Here is a 21923-nt window from a genome sequence, read left to right as displayed (position 1 = left end):
GAGGAGAGCAGGGACCAGGGACTGATCCCCAAGGAATTCCTCTGTGAGCAGGGTGTCTGCAGAAATATCTATCGAGAAAGCTGGGCCTTGCCTATGGCCTTTCGAGAGTCAGAAGGGAAAAGAAACAAAAAGATACTAAAAAAGGACCCAAAAGAATATTTTAATAGTATTGGAAAATTCACAATATATTAATACAGTGCACTTTATAAAACAGTATGTTTAATAGATAGATAGATAGGTAGATAGACAGGTAGATAGATAGATAGACAGGTAGATAGATAGATAGACAGGTAGATAGATAGATAGATAGATAGATAGATAGACAGGTAGATAGATAGACAGGTAGATAGATAGACAGGTAGATGAAAAAATATATATCAAGGTGCTACCTCTGGATGGTGGAACTGGATTTATGCGTTATTTTTAATTTTCTTCTTTCTATTAATCTATACTTTCCTTAAATGTGAGTAGGGAATATCTTTGAATTGAAAACAGTGAAATATTATTTTTAAATACTCTAACACAGTATGTCTCCATATAAGTATTTGTATAAAACGATGAGAATTCTGTGAACACCGGGAGCCTCTCCTGCCTGTCCCACTACCTGGCTGCGGTTCGGTCTTTTGGTTTCTGAGTTAACAACAGCCCACCCACGTACATAGAGCACCATCTTTGCTAGTCTTAGCAGGACAACTTCAAAACTAAATAATACATGTAAACATGATCACCGCCCTATTCCCTCCAAACTGTTCCCACAGTTCGCTCAGCAGGGTCGACTCCAGTCCTTCCGCCTGTGGAACGTGGAATGGCAGGAGAGCCTGCTCCGTGTAGGTGGGGCAGACACAGAAGCATCGTGGCGTGTGGCTCTGCTTGACCTCAGACCTCGGTCTGGGTGGGCAGGGGTGGGAAGCTGGGGTTGGGGGGTGTGTTGGGGGGAGTTGGTGTAGATATTACAAGGCTCCTGGTGTCTCCTGCTTCTCTCAGAGCTATGCAGACCAGCACAAAATCTCAGTCCTGGACTTCTTCAGGAGCTTGAACCCTAGTGGAGGGACGACAATGCCTGTGGGCGAGTTCCGGAAAGCTATGATACAGGTGTGTGGATTCCTGTGGACAAAGGCACTACGTGTGCACGCGCAGGGGTGTGTGTGAGAGAGAGAGACAGACGGGCCACAGCATGAGCACCTCAAAGAGCTCCTTGGGATTGGCTATGAGAAGCCAACTTATCCACTACTTTATCTAGACCCAGAGGGACACCTAAGGCCTCCTTCCACTGCCTGCTGAAGTCATTCTCTGTACTGCACGTCTGGGTGCCACTGGTGACCCAAGGTGCTGCCTGAAGACACACATTCTTCATCTCCTAGGTCTTTCTCCCATTGCATGTGGCCACTGGGCAGATTTTAAAAGGGAGTGGGAGAAGAGACCACATCCCAAAACCCCAGTATTTCGCCTTTGGCCCTATCATCTTGCCTGAAATCCCACACCTTCACATGTGGGGTATGATGGAGGTGCTGAAGGCCCCCTGAAATGCAAGCATGAAGAGGTCTGTCACCAGGGCAGCCCTAGGAAGGACAGGCCCTGCAAGAATAGGACTTCATGTGAGCCCAGGTGGGGGGATAAGACCCTCGGTGCCAGGCTCGTTGTAAAGAGGGCTGGCCAGACTCGGTAGCAGGGAGGTAAGGATGAACTTCCCATGCTGCAAAGTTGCCGCCTACTCCAGCTGGGTACCCATCTCCTTCACCCCTATTGCTCCCCAGAGAAAAGAGGGGCTCTGGAGTCTGGGCAGTGGCCCACAGACATGGGCGGGGACACTTATTCCTGCCCTGCATGGTGTGGGTTCAGTTTCTTCTGAACTGAGGAAACTGTTGCCAGCCGTGGTCCCAAGGGCAGTGAGGCATTGTGGGGTGTGTGTGTGTGTGTGTGTGTGTGTGTGTGTGTGTGTGTGTGAGACGGGAGAGGTCTGGGGGGAGCAGAGAGCTCCATTGACCTTGCATGTTCTATCTGCTTCCTCAGCAGAACAAGGTTCCCATAAACCGGTACCAAGTCAGGGAGCTGATAAAGAAGCTGGGTGAGAAGACAGATATGGTGGACTTCAGGTCAGCCCAGCCCCGCCGTCCGGCCCTATCTGGGCTACCCTTCTGCCCTGGGCAGGCCCCCGGTTCCCTCTAAGGCACCCTGGCTCCTGGGGCCACCCTGTAGCAGATAGGAGGTGACACAAACAGCAAATGGTTAGGCCCTGGTGTGGCGAGAGGGGCAGGTGGGGGCGTGTACAGGTACCACAGTGGCCCAAAGAGGAGGTATCACTGGGGGGAAGGGGGTGTCACACAGACAGACAAGAGGACAGAGGACGGCAAGTACCAAGCCCGAAGTGTGGGCCAGCATGGTGCACTGAGGAACTGCAGGTCTTTCAACGCTGCTGGAGTTTAGGCAACCAGGCAGGTTATGACTTAGGCTGAACTCCTTGAAGAGCTCGGAAAGGACCATGATAACGGTCATAACAGCAACCAACATCCATGAGCCCTTACCACATGCCAGGTGCTCCGCCAGTCACGAGACGGGTGCCTGAATTCTCACAGCGCCCAACGGGCACTAGTACATGCCCACGCTGTGAATAATGATCGGAGTTTTAGAGAAGGAAAGCACAGAGCCAAGTGCTTGTGGCCAGAGAGGGGCAGCTGTGGCCTTAGCACCCCGGTCTGTATGGTGCCAGGACCCACTCCTCCTCGCCGAGGCTGCAGAACCCTGCTGGTCTGCAGGCTGGTCCATAAGGCCCTGCGGCTTGTTGTCTCATGGAATCCCTAAGGAGTCTGTCAGGGGAGACCCCCATCTGGTCCTGCCCCCACAGCCTTCTCCCAATACCTCCGTCCTTGCCCCCATCAGCATCTCTCATGCGTGGAGAAGCCACCGCACAGACTGACCCAGCTGCAACCCTGCTCTAGCTAGTAAGGGTGCGGCCGTGCGCAGAGCTCTCAGTCTCCAAGTCTTTAGAATGGGGTGATAACCACAGCACCTGAGAGACTCTCATAAGAATCAAGTGGAGACAAAGCACATAAGGGGCTGGCACGTGATGCTGTCATTCAGGAGTGACACCATCATCCGGCAAGCACCCCCGACACATGCAGGGTGGCTCAGGCTTGCACACCGCCCCAGGCCCCCCTACTCTGTGCCTGTGTCCTGGACCTCCCCGCCTGCCCTCCCTGAAGTACGGCCTCCTGTTCCTTGGGATGCTGGTGGGAAAGAGCACAGGGCAGAGGTCAGGAGACCGGGTCCAGGTCCAGCAACCCTCCAGCTTTGCAGATGAGGTCACGTGGCCATGGAGAGGCAGAACTGGGGTCTCAGGACCCAAGTGGGGAGCTCTTGTGGGCACCTCAAGTTCCCCTCAGGTCACACACTGCAGCTCTGTTGGTTCCAATTGAAGAGCAGGGTCGTCATTTTTACTGTTGCATGATTTTTTCATTGTCATTTTTTGATACAAATAATATCTACTGGTAAAAATTCTAAATCCACAGAAGTCTACTAGGGAGAAAGTGAAGGGCCTCTTTTACCTGCCCCCACAGCCCCTGCTGCCTCCCAGGGGGCGCTAGTGAACAATCCCAGGTGCATGTTGCCATAGCTTTTCCCACGTGCTTGCAATCAGGTGTGTCTGCTACCAAAGCCCTGCCGACAGCGGCAGCGTAAACCCATGCCCATCCCTGTGCTGACGCCGAACCTCACCACGTTCAGCACTCTGCCGAGATGACAGATGGGTTTACAAGTGGTCTCGCTTGGACTCGAGCCTGTCCCAACACTCTTGTCGATCAGCCATGGGGCTACGTTGGTGGTCAGCATTATCCCCTTACCTTTCAACCCAGTTCCTTGAAAATGACGAAGCCATAGCAACACGTCTGGTCTGGAAAGAAGCCTCAGTGACAGAGAACTCCTGGCACGTAGGCCTGTGGCTGGAACGAGGTGGAGAGCTGACTGAAACCTCGGCGGAAAGACACCAAGGCTGTGAGCGAGGCAATAAAGTCTAGCTTGGGTCTCCAGGCTGCTGGTGGCATGCCCTTCCCCCAGGGAGCACCCTCCTGTTTTAGGGGGCACATCCTTGATGGCCTCGTTAAGAGCCAAAAGAACAAATTGGGAGAGCGTGGGGTTGCTAGGTGGTGGAAGAGAGCGGTGGGGAGAAGGTCAGTGCACAAAAGCATTCATCACAGTGCTTGTAAACTGTGTCAAGGGGAGATTGCTGAGATTCAGGAGGCAGTGGCAGAGGGAACAGATGCTCAGGAAATGAGGACAGGGGCCTTTAGAAGCAAATGCCAGGGGGTCACGTGGAGAGAGCTCAGGGAACTGGCATCTAGCCGTGGCCCAGCAGGAGCTGGCCACCTGAACTTGGAGGCTCATGGTTCCACCTGAAAAGTGGGACAGCTGAAAAAAGGGATCCCCATCTGTTCTAGGGATCTGCCATTCTGCATTTCTTTGTAAAATTCCTTGGAAAACTGGGGAGGCATGAGGAGCTTAGCAAAAGATGGGAAGGTTTAACCAAGAACAGCATATACTGAGCAGGTGGGGGAAATGGGTACCTTCAAGGATTTTGATTAACCTCGCCAGTCACCCTTGGGATGGACAAGGGCAGGAAGTGTCTTATGCACCTCCTTTGCACCTGCACAGTGCCTGCTCATAGTAAGTGCTCAATAAAAAATACCTGTGAAATGAAAAACCTCATTCACTTGGCAATTGTTTTAGGCAAGTGGTGGAAAGTTTGGGGGGTGCCCAGGAACCCACACTTTGGAACACCAGTGAAGTGCTGAAATGGCATCTGGGAATCAAGGCACCAGCCCTCAGATTTCACTTTGTTTCTTCATCGAGGATGGAGGTGATGCAAAAACTTCTCACTCCTGGCAGAATCATTATTTGAAATAATCTGTGTCCCCTCCCCACAGCATATTTCCCCTCCCTTCCCTTATTCAAAGTCTTAACTTGAAGTTGAATTTTCATTGGACGGTTGTATGCACTCAGTCAAAATTAGGATGATGAAAAGAAAATAAAGAAACGCAATAAAGAATTTGTGAGCTGAAACTCACGTCCACCCTACTCATCAGGGTATGTAGATGTCTTTGCTCTGACTCCCGAAATAAATCAAATCCCCTTGAAGTCAGGGAGCCTGTCTTTTAAGTTTATTATAATCTGTAAAATTCTCCATCAAGTCCATGCCCGTAACTGAGCATTCATTAATTACTGGTGTCTGGGTGGAACCCTGAAGATTATTAGGCTGTGAAGTATCAAAATATGTTATGGACTATAGATTAGGGATCAATAAAAACAGCAAGTTTTCTCAAGATGCTTCTCTTCATCTTTACTAGAAAAAGCAGCACATTTTCTCATCAAATGTTATTTTTTGTTTGGGTAGCTTTGGGGAAATGATGGAGATATGGGGAAGCCAACATCCCCGACCCTCCAGGCCACCCCTTGACACTTGCCACCCCCCATCACGTAAGCCCAGCCAGAACCCTGCCTGTCTGCGGGTTGCCCTGGAACCTGCCCTACTGTGGAGTAGTTTCTACTTGTGGCCACTAGGTGTCACGTCAGCTCCAAAATCCACCTGAAGGTTGTGCTCCCATCACACTGCTTTGCAGTCCTTCCCATGCCCTTTCCCTGATCTCCTAAACTTCCGCCCCCACGGAGCCTGACATGAAATCAGAGTCCCAAAGTGTCTAGCAGCCTGACACCTGGGCAGACCTGTCCAAGGCTTGGTGTCCTCATTATGAATCAAAGTTACTCACAGCTACCTCGCACTCTTGTTGTGAGGAAGACAGTCCGGTGCTTAGCACGAGCTCCATAAACATTCAGTCCCCTCCCTCAGCCAGCCCACCCTGGGGCTGGGCAAGACTACAGAGGAGGCCTGCTGCATCGGGTGAGGGTACTGCACAAGGAACACGCCCACTGACAATGGGCTGAGTCGTGCTTTATCAGCTGGCCATGTCAGGAGGCTGCAGGCAGGACCCCAGCAGGAGCTGAAGACCAAAGCGGAGGGAGAGAGGCCTTGCAGGAGTAGGAGAGGCTGTCAGGTCAAAGACGGCCCAGAGGTGCTGGCCCGTGAGCCCAGCACCAAAGGGGGTCAGCTGCAGTGCAGGGGAATGGTACCCTGGCCATGCCCTCCTTCCATGCCCAGCTCAGTCTGGCTTTGTGCACTAACTCTGTTTTGTTTTAATTTTTACTGGAGTTTAGTTGATTTACAGTGTTGTGTTAGTTTCAGGTGTACAGCAAAGTGAATCTGTTACATATATACGTATACATATTCACATATACATATATCCACTCTATTTTAGATTCTTTTCCCATACAGGTCATTACAGAGTACTGAGTAGAGTTCCCTGTGCTATACGGTAGGTCCTTATGAGTTACCTATTTTATATATAGTAGTGTGTGTTTGTCAATCCCAATCTCCCAATTTATCCCTCTCCCCTCCCTTTCTCCCCTGGTTTTCTACATCTGTGAGTCTATTTCTGTTTTGTAAATAAGTTCATTTGTACCATTTTTTTAAGATTCCACACACAGGTGATATCATATGTTATTTGTTTTTCTTTGTCTGACTTAGTATGACTATCTCTAGATCCATCCAAGTTGCTGCAAATGGCAATATTTTATTCGTTTTTATGGCTGAGTAATATTCCATTGTGTATATATACCACATCTTCTTTATCCACTCCTCTGTCAATGGACAGTTAGGTTGCTTCCGTGTCTTGGCTATTGTAAATAGTGCTGCAGTGAACATTGGGGTGCACGTATCTTTTCGAATTATGGTTTTCTTCTGATATATGTGCACTAACTCTATGCATCCTCACAGGGACCCTATGCAGTGAGGTCTGTAATCATCCCCATTTTACAGCTGGGGAAACGCAGGCATGGAGAAGTTAAGCATCTCGCCCAAAGTCCTCTGCTAGTAAGCAGCAAGGCTGAGATGCAGACCCAGGCAATAAGACCCTGGCTCCCTGAGGTCTTAACCACTGTGCTCCGCTGCCCCTCTGTGGCTTTGCGCAGCTTTGTATCTACAGGGAGAAGTTTAAATGCACTTTCTCTGTTTACATCGTTTCTGTAAGAAACAGAAAAATAACTCAATTGATCAGCAAGCATGAGCTCCAGGCCAGGCTGGACTGGCCAGTGGAGAGGGAAGCAAAGGCAGAGTTGATGATGCTCTACGTGGCTGAATCCTCAAGGTCAGGTTGGTGCGCCCTCCCTGCCCACTATGTTGCTCAGAAATTGAGCCAGGGGAGGTGAGATGGGAGATGAGAAGGAAGAGCGTGGAATATCTGTGTGCCAGAACCGTGAAGTGGTTACGCATGCAAATTCTGTCATTGGACAGTTCTCGGGTTGAATTCTGTCTGGCTTCACCAATGATCAGCTCTGTGACCTTGAGCTAGTCACTCAACCTTCCTGAATCTCAATTTCCTTGTCTGTATATATTGATGATAATGGTACCCCTGCCCCCGCAGAGTTGCATGTGAAACACTGAGCCCCAGGCCTGGCACACAGTAAGTGCTTCATGTAAGCATGACCTCATGACAGTGGAGTTCCTCTCCTATGAGGGAGAAGTGCGGGGAGATTCAGGTGCAGGAGGGCGTTAGGGGCCAAACTGAGCAGTCATCTTTGAAACACCCAACTACTGGGTCTTTGAAACACCGTGGGAGGCATTCCAACCTTGGGCTTTGGCTTAAAACTTGCATGAAATCGAAAGAATTTGCCCAGAATCTTAAAAATCGGAGGGAGGTGGGAGGGCCAGGGGCCAGCAGCACTGTGTGGGCAATGCCGGGGTACAGTGAACATCTGGCCTTTTGCTTGGCTCCTAAGGTCTGAATCCCCTTCCTGGGCTGGGAGTGCGCCAGTTTACAGGTCCTGAGAGGGGCAGCTGGGACGTAGGCTCATGCCTACACCAGACACGCAGTCTCCGGGCTCGGTTCAGGAGCCAGCCTCAGAAGAGGCAAGGACCACGGAGAACTTCCCCCAGCAGCTGTGGCTTTGCAGCTGGATGGCGTCCCTGAGCAGTGGCAGCGGTGACGCTGGTGGGCGTGGTTCTGGGTGCCAGGCCTGCAGGTCTTCAGTGCGCTGCAGCCTCTGGTATGTGGCTGCCGTGGCAGCTGCAGTGTCTGTCCTCAGGGGACCAGGCTGCCTTGCCAAGCAGGGGCTTGGGATTGGTTTCGCCTGGTTTGGTTCTAAACAAAAGAAAACAATGATTGGCAAGGCAAGCCTGTGTCCTAAACACTGGCTGCAACCAGTGGCCTTGAACTAGAGGAAAGGAACGGCTCTCCTCCAGGAAGCAGACATCCTGGAGGGGAAGGGAGACCGAGGGTGGTGTGGGGTGGAGGGGCTTCTCTGGGGCTCAGCGGGTCCTTCTAAGAAGGGACAGTGGTGTGACCCCTGGGGTGGGGGGCTGCTGTGTTGTTCTGCCACCTCTTAGTGGGTCTGTGGATGAGCTGGGGTGGGGCTGACTCGTTTCTGTGTGCCCAGGCTGAATGAGACTAGCCCTTGTGCATGTGTCCACATGCTACCGTATAATCAAGAGCATAACAGGTCTTTTTCCCAGTTCCTGGCATATGCCTCAAAACCCTCGGGATTTCCTGAGTGACAGGAGTGTCTTCGTGATGCTAACGAGGTGACCCAGGGTGGGCCCCTACCTAGACAGCTTCCTGGAAACACCAACCGTGTAAGCAGATGTTGGGACTTTCAGCCATAGAAGGACAGGGAGCTGGAGACTGAGCTCACTCACTAGCCAGTGTTCAATCAGTCATGCCTGCGTGATGAAAAGTAATGAAACCCCAGTGAAAACGCTGGACGCCAGGGTCCAGGGGAGCTTCCTGGGAGGTGACTTGCCTCGACTCCACAGGGAGAGGGCACAGAAGCTCTGCCTCCCTCCCGATCTTGCCCTGCATGTCTCTTCATGTAGCTGCTCCTGAGTCATAACCTTTATAATAAAGCTGCCAGCATCGGTATAGCACGTTCAGTGAGTTCTGTGAGTCACTGCAGTGAATTACCAAACCTGAGGAGTTTGATGGGAACCCCCTACTTTGTAGCTGGCTAGTCAGAAGTGCAGGTGTCCTGGGGGAACCCCACTTGTAGCCGGCAGCAAAGTGGGAGCAGTCTGTGGGGGACCAAGCCCTTAACCTGTGGAGTCTGATGCTGCCCCCGGGAGGTTAGGGTCAGAATAGCACTGCAGCCGATCCCAGGCGGTGTTACCCCAGGTGCAGTGGGAATGGAACACGTGTACACAAAAGCATGCTCACATTTGAATTACAGGACACGGCGTGTGTACTTGAATGTGTCCATGCCCAACAGGAGGGGCTTGCCTGCGTACTAACCCCCAGACCCGCCTGCTTTCTTGCCAGAATCCTAACAGTGGGGTTTCAATGCAGCCCCTCCTGGCGTGTACCGCTCTCCCGGCTGTACCTCAATTTTTCCAGTAGAGGGCGCTCCAATCCCACAAGTCCTCTGACTCCGCACAGCGGCTTCAGCTCTAAGAAAACAGGACTCCAAACTGGCTCAGGGAAATCGAATTCTTTTTAGGTACCTGAAAAAGGCAGCAATGCAGCTGGCTTCAGCGACACCAGCGGAGCCCGGGCCAGAACCCTCAATCTGTCCCCTCAGGGGAAGATGCAGGTTCTTGGAGCCTGAGATTATACAATCTGGGGACCTTCTTTAAATATATATATATATATACACACACATATATATATATATACAAATTTACAAATATAATGTTAGGTATAGAAAGTAGATGTATATTTAGAATGACGAAAAAAATCACAATAAATGACACATTTTAAAAAGCTGACAATGGCATAAACGTCAAATCCACCCCGTGGCCTTGCAAGGGGGCCCCGCTGAGTAGCTTCTGCAGGTCGTCCCGCAGAGAACAGACACCTTACTGATGCAGAGTCCAGTTTGCGTCCTGAGCCCATCTTGCCATGAAAACGGGCTGGAGGACTCAACCCCGGGGATTTGCCCTTGTCGGTCCTCTGCACCTCCCTCCGCACCGCTGTCCTTGGAGCAATCACTTGTAGTCACACCATGAACATGCGTGAGGCGCTGTCGCTTTTCTCTCTGTCACACCCAAGAGGCTGCCACCTCCACACCCTGCCTTTTGGGAGGCAGCAGGCAGCTCTCCCGGCTTCTCCTTCATGAGTCCTGGTTCCACCGTGGGTCCTCCATCCACTCAGTGTTATTTCAAGACTGTAAAACTCACAGCCCCCCCACCCCCGACAAATACTTTTCCCAAGAAGGGAAAAACCCTTCTTGAATTAGTGGGGGAAAACTTACAATGTAAGGGCGAGGGAAAACATGTACATTTATTTACATTAAAGTGTAAGCGACTTCAATTAAATTCAATAAACATTTATTAAGGGCTTACTAGGTGTCTGGTGCTGTTGTGGGTATGTTTGGGATACATCTATGAATAAAAATGATAAAACCCATCTTTTACACAGCGTTTCCATTCTAGCAGGAAGAGACTGACCACAAGTAATAAATATAATAACTAAGTGAATCCTATACAGTGTTAGAAGATAATAAGTTCTATGGGTGAAAAACTAGAGCGGCGTATGGTGGCTCAGGACGGTCATTGCTAGGGGTGGGGAAGTTATGATTTTAAACGGGTGAGGGGCGGCATCTGAGCAACCCCTTGAAGGCAGTGAGGGAGAGCCATGTGGATCTGGGGGAAGAGCTCTTCAGGCCGAGCACGGGCCCCAGGACAGGAGCCAGCCTGGGGCCTCTAAGGGTCAGTAAGGCAGCCCAAGGCTGGAGCAGACAGGGAAGGAGAGCATGGCGGGAGGTGAGGTTGGAGCAGGGCCCGATCAAGTGGGGCCTTGAGGCCTGTGGGCAACGTGGGTGTGAGTGAGATGGGCCCTTGCAGGGTTTGGGGCAGAGGAGGGCCAGACTCCGACGTCTTTGAAAAGGGTGTTCTGGCTGCTGTGTTAAGAATAGGCTTTAGGGATTTAAAGGCGGGACCAGGAAAATCCACGGAGAGACTATCGCAATGATGGAGGCAAGAGCTGAAGGAGGAAGCGCTGGGGTGATGGGTGTGGGCGGACCCTGGATGTGTCTAAAGGTGGCACCAACCTTGCTCCCCATCAGGTGGGGCACTGGCTGTGCGAGAAAGAGAGGCATCACGTGGCCCCCAGGCTCAGGCCCCCCGCATCTGGAGGAATGAAGTCTCATCCCTGAGCTGGCTGAGGGGAACTCTGCTGGAGTAGATTTGGGTGTCGGGGGTGGAGAGAGAGAAAACTGGGAATTAGTTTAGGGATGTCTATTAGACATTGCAGAGGGGAGCGGAGCAGGTGTTGGAGTCCAAGCCTGGGCTTGGAGGAGGGGCCTGGACGGGGGTGTGTTTGCAAGTCCTGGACGTTATATAGACAATATTGAATGTCACAAGACCAGATGAGGTCCCTGAGGGTCTGAGTGCAGAGGGAAGTGAAGGGACAAAGGCCTGAGTCCTGGGGGGCTCTAGAATCCTTAGCAAGGTCTGTGAGAAGAAGAACCAGCAGAGGGGACCAAGGGGGAGAGACTGGGGAGGAAGAGGGGGCCCCAGAATGGGGGTTTCTGGAAGGCAGTTGAGGAAAGTGGCCAAGCCAAAAAGACTCACCCCCAAGCCTTTCCCAAGAACAGTGTGTGGAGGTGGGCGGGACGAGGGGAGCACAGGTGGGCTGAGGGCAAAGGTGACAGAAGAAAGGGATGGGGGCGTGGCCACTAAGTATCCAACCTCTCAGCAGGGCTTCACCCGCTGAGGTACCCGCAGCCCAAAGCCTCCTGGGAGGTACCGGCCACCCTCCCCGGGTTCCCTGCGCTCACCATCACTCTGCACGTCCACTGGTGACACATGGCCCTCCCCAGCTGGACTGTCAGCCCCTGGACTGTCACTCCCTGGAGTCTGGGCTGAGCTGTCCACGCGTAGCTCTCCATGCTTAGCACCGTGACTGGGGCAGAGTTGGGGGGCGACCTCAGAGATATTGAGTGGATCCAGTCAAAGGATGGGAGAAGAGTGAACAGATCCTTGCTCTCAGCGGCCCAGCCATGGGGTTTCCCGAGAACGGTTCCAGCAGACACACCGCCCAGCAGCCTGGCAGCACCCGCTGCAAACACGTCTAGGGTGAACACCCACAGATGCTCCAGACGGCGGGAGCACTGGCCCCGAGGCTGCGGCTCCAGCCAAACTCTGGAATCAGAAAGAACCCTATGGTGTTCCAAGGTCACTGGGAAAGCTGAGGACTGGATTGCTCACTGGGAGATCAACACAGGTGTTTCTTCCAGAAGAGGCCTCCCTGGTGACACACTCCCTGCCACCCAGCCTCACAGGGCTGGGGAGGCAATAAATCTGTCAGGAACCAGCTGGCCCAGTGGGGTGTCCCATGAAGGAGAGCCTCCCCAGAGCCTCAGTAGTAAGGACCCCTGATGGGGCGTGGACAGGGTGACTCCTACTTCCCAGCCTGGGTGGATGCAGGGCCCCATCCGGCCCTACTCTGGCCCAGCAGAAGTATGTCAAGGGAGAGCGGGTTAGACGGAGGCAGTGCAGCCAGGTGGTAGGGGTGTGGGCGGGACGTCAGGCCAACCTGTGTTGCAATCCTGACTCAACCCCCTCCTTCCCTCCTTCCCCTGTTCTTTATGGGGGTCTTACTATGTGCCAGGCCCTGTGTGTGTCATGGGCCACGTGTGAATTCAAAGGGCAGCACTACTCAGTGACGTGGAGCTTAAGCCCGATCAGGGAGGCGCACGTTGAACAGACAGCCACACAAACGTTGCCACCACAATGACTTCCGCAAAGGAAGGGCAGCACGGGGGAAAACGTGGCAGTCCTGTGGCCTGGAACCCGCTTCTCAGCTAATCTGACTCTCACTTACAATAATAGGACCTACCTCCTATGGCTTTTGTGAGAATGCATGGGACCCTGCACACCGACGGCTTGGGCCCCTCGCCAAGCCCTAAGTGCACCCTAACTGGAGGGTGGTGGGCTTTCTCATCCCTGAGACGGGTGGGAGCCTGGGGACGAAGATGCAGGCAGGAGTGTCTCGCCCAGGCTGTGGGCTGAGGGGCTGCCAGGGCAGAGCCGTGGTCCCTCTGGACCTGGCCTTTCCCCGCCACTGGAGGTGGGGTTTCCTGCCTCTTCTCCCTGACCTCCGCCTACCTGCTGCTAGCAGAGCCCGGCGCAGTTCCCAAGCAGGACACTCCTGGACCCAGGCCCCACTGTCCCCCAAGGCAGTCACCCTGCCAGGTAATGGCTGAGCCAGCCGCTGTGCCGTGGAGACAAAGGACAAGCAACGGGGCTTGGCTGTGCGGATGCCTGGTCTGGAGCCGGCAAAGCAGCCCTGAACGTCCCTGCTCCCGCCCGCCCCTCGGGGGGGATGGCACTGCTGGGAACAGAAGGCCGGGGGGGATCTTCTCGAGCCCCACCCAGAGCCCTGGGGTTGGCACACCATGGGCGGCTGAGGGGAGCCCCGGACTCAGCCACCACCACCGTCCCTCCCCAGTCGTCTGGGTTGGGTGGTAGGACACAGGATGGTGAGTCCCCAGGCCTTCCTGCTGTCTCAGTTTCCCTGGGAGGAAGGTCAGGGTGGGGCATCAGACAGTGCCCCTGAGGACAGTGTCAGACGTGAAGAAGCAGAACTGGGGGATGTCTGCTCAGACCTGCCTTCCGGCCAAGTTCTCAAAGACGTGGTCCAGGAGAGAGATGGGGTGGGGCTGAGGAGGGCCAAGGATTTTCTGGGAGCAGGGCTGGTGTTATGGGTGCAGCCTGTGCCGTCACACAGGGCCGGACTTAGAAGGGCCTGGGGCTTGGTTTCATGCTCTGCTGTCACTCTCTTAAAATTCTTAACAAAAACCCCACAGACTATGTGGCCCGTCCTGTCTGAGGGAGAGGACATTGACACACAAAGGGCCTTCCTGTCTGGGGGGCAGAGCTGGGGAGAGGTGTAGCAGCCAACCCATCACCTCCCCGCAACAGCTCCAGTGGAGATGAGACTAGAGGCCTCCTCTTGACTTTGACCAGATGGAAGCTGTGATTCTGGAAGAAAGGAGAGATGAAGAACAGCCCTGACCTCAAAAGATTGCAGGTGAGGGCAGGGGTCAGGGAAGGACACGTCCCTCCCCCTTAGGCCCTGGTTGTCTCCCCAGGAGAGGGGAGGGGGAGCACTGACCCCCCCCTTTGGGTTGGAGTTCTCACACTGCGGTTCAGAGGCAGGCGGGCAGAGACTCCGGCGGGAGGCGGTGAGGTCTCAGAGCCAGGAAGAAGTCTCTTCAGGGGCCTCGGCCAGCTGGGCCGGCCCAGGCCCACTCTGGTCTCTGGGCTCCAGCCAGTAGGTAATTCAGAAATTCCTCCAGAATGCTGCCCCGCCTGCCTGCCTCGCTGTCCCAGCCTGAGCCAGCCTGCGGGGGCCGTCGACGCCTGGTTTCCACCTCCTAGAGGCTGGCCAGCGCGCGCGCACACACACAGAGCGCCCTCGCTCCCAGCTGGTCCAGGGGCACATGGTGCCGGGAAATGAACTAGCAGAAGAGGAGCTGGTCGTGGGTCCCCAGCCAGGGCCAGGCTCCACGGAAGAGGGTGGAGAGGAGGCCCAGCCCTGTGTGTGTCATGGGGGAAGCGGCGAGGCTTGAGCCTTGGGGATCTGCTGAGGCCCAGCCTGGAGCCTGGCCCAGTTCTCAGAAGCCAGCCCAGCGGAGTCTGCCCTCCCTGGCAGAGTTGGCCAGGCGTGAGCCAGGAGCCCCGGGCAGGGCCTGCCCCAGCACCCCCATCTTCTGTCCGGGAGGCTGAGAACTGGGCCACCAGAGACTCCTTCCCCGGCATCTCCCAGGATCCCAGGCCGCTAATCCCCTCTCCATTAAGATGCAAATTTTCTCAGAGGCCGGGAGAGGCTGGGACTCATGGCAGCCTTTCATTTTTCACATCTGTGGGAAGCTATGGCCAGCTGACCTCAAGTAAAACCCAGAGAAAAGGGCGAAGGAGGGAACTCGGTCAAACTGCTGGCAGCAAGACTTGCTTCTGCAGGGGAGGAAGGAAGGGGGCAAAAAGGGTAGATGAACTCTGCTCACAGGACAGTTTCAAAACCATGTCCCGGGCGGGCTTTGCTACCAGGGCCTCCAGCTTTGCGAGGCCCATCCGGACAGGGCGCCAATGGCACGAAGCGGGTCAGGAGTCAGAGCCCAGCTGTGCCACTGACTGGCCGCAGGACCCTGGTCAGAGCGTGACATGTAAACGGGGAGCTGATCGCCCCCTCCCAGGGTCGCTGCGAACGCGGTGGTCACCAGGGACTCGGAGGGGCTCAGCGCCGTGCCCGGCTGCGAGGATGCGCTCCCGATGCTGACCCTGCCCTTTTCCATGGCGGTAACTCTGCCCACCCCTGGCCCGAGCTGCATTCCCCCACGTTCCCACGGCCCAGCAGCAATCCCAGGCCTGGTTCTCAGACTCGGGGTGTTAGCAAGCTGGATGTGGACGTGTCCTGGGAAGAGCTCCCCGGGCCCCCAGCACGGTGGAGGCAGCCTTCTTCCCTCGCCTTTCTCGGTACCACGTCTTCACCACATTCCCAGAGGCCAGGTGAACCTTCGCTGAAGGACCCTGATTCCAGGTGCCTAACGTTGTCAGAAGAATCCAGGAATACCCTGACTCACCTCCAGGTTTACCAAGTCTACAAACCTGCGGAACACCAATCTTCATTCCTCATCTCCTTGAAGAATAAGAGGGTCCCCCAGAAGGGCCTCTACACCCACAGGGCCTTTAAAGTCGGAAAGCCAAGCACAGTCCTCTCTGCCTTCCCTGGAGGGCGACTCTGCCAGCCACTCCTACCTGACCAGACAACACTTTGCCCTCCACTGCCCCCCCCATTGCCTGCTTCTCAGAAACCCTGACTCAGTTTTCTCTGAGCACAGCTTCCCCGCAACTGTACTCCCCTCCCATCTTGACCTCTGTTCCTGCCTGAGGCCTGACTCTTGGCCCCAGACCTTCAGCCATGAGCTCTACACCTTTCACCACTGATCACTCCCACCTGTCACCTGGTCTCCCTGACACCAGCCAGTGCTAGTCTCCTTGTGTGTTAAGCTTAGAAACAGCTGATAAAAATGGGTGTTGCCGGGACTGCCCTAGTGGTCCGGGGGTAAAGAATCCACCTCCCAATGCAGGGACCCGGGTTCGATCCCTGGTTGGGGAACTAAGATCCCACATGCCGCAGGGCAACTAAGCCTGTGCGCCACAACTATTGAGTTCGCACCTCAACTAGAGAGCCCACGTGCCGCAACTACAGAGCCCACGTGCTCTGGAACCCACGTACTGCAACTAGAGAGAAGCCCACACGCTTCAACGAAGACCCCGCGTACTGCAACTAAGACCCAACGCAGACGAAAAAATAAAGAAAATAAATAAAGAATATTTAAGATTTAATTTAATATTTAAGCTAAATTCACATTTGGCTGCTGGAGGGTACAGAGTGATCCTGTGCTGGTTCCTCGCTTCCCTGGCTCTGCAGGGTCTCCCGGATGCTGGGGGGAGGGGGGACCAGCTCTGCCTCCGAGCTCCGGGGTCCCTCCTGGCTCTGTGATTAGCTGAGTGCAGGCACCTCGGAGTGGGGTGAGTCTACGGCCCTAAGGATGAGAGCACAGGGGGACTGACTGGGTGGGGAACCCTGACCCTGAATGAGAGCTGAGGAAAGAGAGGGCAGACCTCTCTTTCTGTTTGGTGTCAGACCGACGCGGGTAATCTTAACTCAGCTGGTCCGTGACCTTGACCTCACTGGCATTCGTTTCTTCCTCTGTAAACTGGGAACAATCACACCTCACAGGCTGTGGTAAGGAGTGCCGTGGGTAGTCCTTGAGCGACAGTGGGTTCAAGCATGGTCAGCTGTCAATTACGCTTCATCACTTTTATGTGCACGTGCTCTCTATTCTTCATGCGGAATTGAGCTGACCTGTGCGTGTCTAACAAGGCTCGGAAACATAGCAGATGTTCAATATGTGTTAGGTTTCTCTGCACTGGGTACCACGAGGACATACATCCCCCATGGGCTTGTCTCTCTCTCCATCCCCCAGAAGGAGCCAGAAAGAACACCCTGCACTTGGCAGGGAAGAACCATGAAGGTGAATCTTAGGTTGTCACCCCGTAAGGTCCCTTTGCTTCAGGAGATCCGTGAAGATCCCAGGGTGGTCATCCCGGGATGGGCAGGAAGGCTGAGCCTCCCGGGATCCTTAGTGCAGAAATTCCAGGGGAAGGCTAGACTCAGTTTTCCAGGAACATAATTCCACATTCCTTATACTCTGACACACAAACATGTAAGTCTTCTTTTTCCTATTACTAAGCTTAATTTTTATCATGTCACATTCACCCCTCTATCATCTCAGATAACATAGAATTTAATTCAATAACTTCCAGATAAACTTCCAGTCACTGCAGTGATTTCTAAATTGTTTCATGCTTAAACTCCATTAAATCAGGAAATCCCTCCGCATCCTCATCCCCTCCAGGCCTGGTTCTAACGCTGGGGGTCCAGGCAGTTTCCCAGGATGGGTGTGTTGGGGTCCATGGCTCAATTTTGATCTACCCCGTGCGGTCCACACTCTGTCCTTTGGCCTGCCTCCCATGTCAGGCCCCGCCAGTCCTTAGCCTCACCTCTGCATCATCCTTGCTCCTGCAGAAAGACCTAGGGGTGCATCCCATGGAGGGGTCTGGGGACTCCCAGTGGGGCTGCACAGGACCCCATGGAACCATCACTAGATTTCTGGCACTGTCTGCCTTCCCAGAGCTACAGCCAGAAAACAGGGTGCTGGTCCCTCCACTCTTAGTTGTTCAAACATAACTGGGGCTCCTAGTGTCTGGCCCCCCATGATTCAGCCCAGCCAATGGGGAGGTGAGAAGATCCACACCAAGTTCCCCGCCTCGTGCCCCACCTTCTTCCTCCCTGACCCAGTGACCTCCTGGGGGTGATGGGAAAAGGGCGCACAGGAAGGCGGTCATTAGTCTCGCCTGATCGTATGTCCCATCTTTAACCTTTAAAACAATGTAAAAGCTTCAAGCCTGCGTCGATGTTCATCATCTTGCAGCTCGAATGCTGACGAGTGTCCTAGGGCTCATGGTCAGCTAGTGCTTGACTGTGTCTCACGGCCCCAGGGAGAGAGTGGAGTCTAAAACCCTCCCCCGGGAGCCAGTGCTGAGGTCAGAACCTTCAGTGTCCTCTGCTGCGAGCTGGGGCCCAGAGCTGAGGACGGGAGAGCCTGAGAGACGCCTCCTTCCTCTTCCAAGGAAACAGAGCAGGTGGTGGTTGCTCTCAGCCCCAGCTTCTCCCCATAGACCAGAAAGAGCTGCCCAGCTGCGCAGCAGCCTGGCTTCCTTCACTGTCCCTGGCCCAGCCCCTTTCAGAGAAGCTCACCTGCAGCCTGTGCACTGGCTCTTCCTCATCCCTGCTCACTCCAGGCCTCCATGCCCTGGTCCAGAGGGGAGCTTAGAGTCGGGTAGAACTGGCTTTACCTGCCTCTACCGCGGACCACCTGTGTGACTTCAGCAGGCCACTTAAAACTTTGGGCCTCAGCTTGCTTGTTTGTACAATGGGAATAAGACACTTCCTTCCAAGGGTTATGAGAATTAGATAAGAGGATGCGTGTCGAGTGCTGAGCTCAGTGCCTGGTTCAGAGTCAAGAGAGGGTAGTTGTTTTTATTCTTACTGTCATTGTCCCCATCATAGCAGGGAAACAAGTTAATAAATTGTTCCCTAACAGAGCCAGTTAAGGGAGACCTGCTGGGCAGCTGTCCAGGTACTAACCCAGGAGGAGGCTCAAATGCTGGGTGTTATAACATCACTGGTCCTATAACTGGACTGGATAGCTGTGCTCTCCAGCACTTCCCGGTAAGAGGACCCACTTTGACAAGCTGCTTGGGGGCTGGAGAGAGACCCTCGCCAAGGAATATGCTCAATACAAGAGCTGTTTACTAAAGCACCTTCCAAAGAGGACGGGCTGGTGACTGGCAGAATGTTTGTTGGTGGAGAGGGGTCAGCAACTCGGGGCAGGGCTAAGTTTCCCCGGAGAGTAAAGGAGAAACAGGCTGCCGCCAGCTTCCCCTCCTCTACCCTGCACCCGCCACTCAGGGCTCTGCCTCTCCTTCAGACTAATGGCAAAAAATATTTAAATAACACAGTGTGAAGGCACTCTGAATTATTAACAGGCCGGGATGCCACACAGCCCTGCCTGGGCCTCCTGTCTCCCCAGGGGCTGCTCTGAGCAGAAGTGTAGTCAGATAAAATGTTGGGGGAGAAGCCCGGAAGTGGGAGGGGCAGGATGGGGGCTGGGAAGCCACGTCTTCAAGGTCCCACACTGGCCATCTTCTCTGAAGTTTTCCCCCTCTTGCCCTGTGAGACCCTCTCTGGAGCAGGGCTGCTCAAAGTGCCATTGGGGGCCCTTCTGCAAACCGCTTGCTCAGATCCAGGGACAAGTACAGAAAGTGTCTGCAAGCATTTAGATACTTACCTAGGAATTCGACTGTCAATTTACGTCAGTTGAATCCAATAAAAAAAAATTGTATTTCTTGTTCGTTTCATTTTTTTTCAGCAATTCTTTCGTGTTATATTTTACAAAAGAAGACAGCCGTCATTTTTTAAAAATTTTATTGAAGTATAGTTGATTTACAATGTTGTGTTAATTTCTGCTGTACAGCAAAATGACACAGTTATACACGTATATATTCTTTTTCATATTTTTCCATTATGGTTTATCACAGGATACTGAACATAATTCTCTGAGCTATACAGTAGGACCTTGTTGTTTTGTTTATCCATCCTATATATACTAGTTTGCGTCTGCTAATCCCACAGTCCCAGTCCTTCCCTCCCCCACCCCCTCCCCCTTGGCAACCACTAGTCTGTTCTCTATATGGGTAAGTCTGTTTTGGTTTCGTAGATATGTTCATTTGTGTCATATTTTAGATTCCACATATAAGTGATATCACATGATATTTGTCTTTCTCTTTCTTACTTCACTTAGCATGATAATCTCCAGGTCCATCCATGTTTCTGCAAATGGCGTTATTTCATTCTTTTTATGGCTAAGTAGTATTCCATTGTGTATATATACCACATCTTTATGCATTCATCTGTCGATGAACACTTAGGTTGTTTCCATGTCTTGGCTATTATAAATAGTGCTGCTATGGACATAGGGGTGCCTGTATCTTTTTGAATTATAGTTTTGTCTGGGTATACGCACAGGAGTACAATTGCTGGATCATATGGGAACTCTAGTTTTTTGAGGAACCTCCATACAGTTTTCCAAAGTGGCTGCACCAATTTACATTCCTACCAGCAGTGTAGGAGGGTTCCCTTTTCTCCACACCTTCTCCAGCATTTATTATATGTAGACTTTTAAATGATGGCCATTCTGATAGGGGCCCGTTGTTGATTAGAAATTACAAAGAAAACAATTTGCTCTTGACCACAAAGAGCTGGAGAAGCTCTGCTCCAGATGTCTCTTCATCTTGGTCTTAGCAACCATCACATCAACATATCACATTAAAATGTGCCGCTTAGAAAGACCGTGCACAGGAGGCGCCAAACGTCCCCTTCCCTGGTCAGCTCCCCGACCTTAGCTGTCCAGCTTGGAACCTCCCTCCTCCATCAAGCCCTCCCTGCCATCCAGTTCACAGCTCTCTCTCCTCTCCTGGAATCCATAGGACTTTCTGTGTCCACCACTCGTTTGGCACTTTAGCTAATAAAAATAATAATAATTGAGTGCAAGGCTTTGTGCTGTCACATTAAACGTGCACCTCCATTGTGTTGTCTCTTGGGGCTACTTTTCAGCCTCTGCTGCAGACACTTGACCGCTGTGTGTGGAATCCTCCACTCCTAGCTTTGAGGATCCCGGGCAGCAAGCCCACCCTCCTGTGACCCCACCCCACCCCCGCTGGGCACAGGGCACCGAAGGCAGCAGACAAATAGACAAATACACAAATAGACCCAGTGGCAGAACTGCTGCCGGGGGGCTGGCAGTGAGTGGGAGAAGGGAGGAGCAAAGGAACGCCTTTCTCTTTCTTCAACATTTATTTCCAAGCACCAGGGTTTTTTTCTTTTTGTTTTAAAACATACTGATTCTTTTTTTTTTTTTTTTTTTTTCTTTTTGCGGTACACGGCCTCTCACTGTTGTGGCCTCTCCTGTTGGCGGAGCACAGGCTCCGGACGCGCAGGCTCAGCGGCCACAGCTCACGGGCCCAGCCGCTCTGCGGCATGTGGGATCTTCCCGGACCGGGGCACGAACCCGTGTCCCCTCCATCGGCAGGCAGACTCTCAACCACTGCGCCACCAGGGAAGCCCTGATTCTTTTTTAAGTCATACGTTCACAAGGTTAAACAAATGTGAAACCTACAGACAATAGACATCAGATAGGGTGTGTGCCGCCCACCAGACCCCTAGGACCCCCCCGCCCCCGCCCCCTTTGGAGACAACCACTTCTCCCCTCCCTTCGAAGATGTCTGTTCATCTGCGGGTATTTTGTGTCCGTCTCTGCCATCGTTTTCACGTCTGTGAGAACACACCACAAACCCCTTTGGCACTTAGCCTCTTCTGTTTCAACAGCAGATCTGCAGACAGCTACCCACCCTCATGGACTTCTCTCAGAATCTTCTTTCGCATATATCCAGAGCTGAAAGGTTCCGCAGAAACCTGCTCTTCCAGGGATGCCCAAATGGGGACGCAGGTGCGGGCACCCGCCTGCTGGGTCAGAGTTACCTGACACGTGACCACACCTTGGCAGGGGTCAGTGGGAGGGCACCTGGGAATCCGTATTTTTTAAATAAATTGAATAAATTCAGCTTGGTAATCTCAGGTGAGCCTTGTGCAGGTTGTTTACTCCTCTCTAGTTACAAGTGAGGAAACTGAGGCTCAGGGAGGGAAAACAATTGCCAAGGTCACACAAGAAGTGAGTGTCAGGGAAACTCCTAGCCTGGG

At 53.1% G+C, this 21923-nt stretch overlaps 1 protein-coding gene across 1 annotated transcript in view; it reads left to right on the top strand.

Moving 5' to 3' along the window:
• LRRC74A (leucine rich repeat containing 74A) overlaps positions 1-15982 on the top strand; it is a gene marked incomplete at both ends in the record, with an annotated part of 42957 nt that extends 26975 nt beyond the window's left edge. Inside the window, 4 exons of the mRNA XM_082849694.1 lie at positions 985-1092; positions 2011-2093; positions 15232-15334; positions 15947-15982. Coding sequence (XP_082705820.1) covers positions 985-1092; positions 2011-2093; positions 15232-15334; positions 15947-15982 — 330 coding nt within the window. The remainder of the gene's footprint in view (positions 1-984; positions 1093-2010; positions 2094-15231; positions 15335-15946) is intronic.
• Positions 15983-21923: the final 5941 nt, after the last annotated feature.

This window comes from Leucopleurus acutus, assembly GCF_964270905.1.
Source record: "Leucopleurus acutus genome assembly, chromosome: 1".
In the NCBI taxonomy this organism is placed as follows: domain Eukaryota; kingdom Metazoa; phylum Chordata; class Mammalia; order Artiodactyla; family Delphinidae; genus Leucopleurus; species Leucopleurus acutus.
The sequence above is the reverse complement of the archived record's forward strand: the minus strand, read 5'-3'. Positions and strand labels throughout refer to the sequence as shown.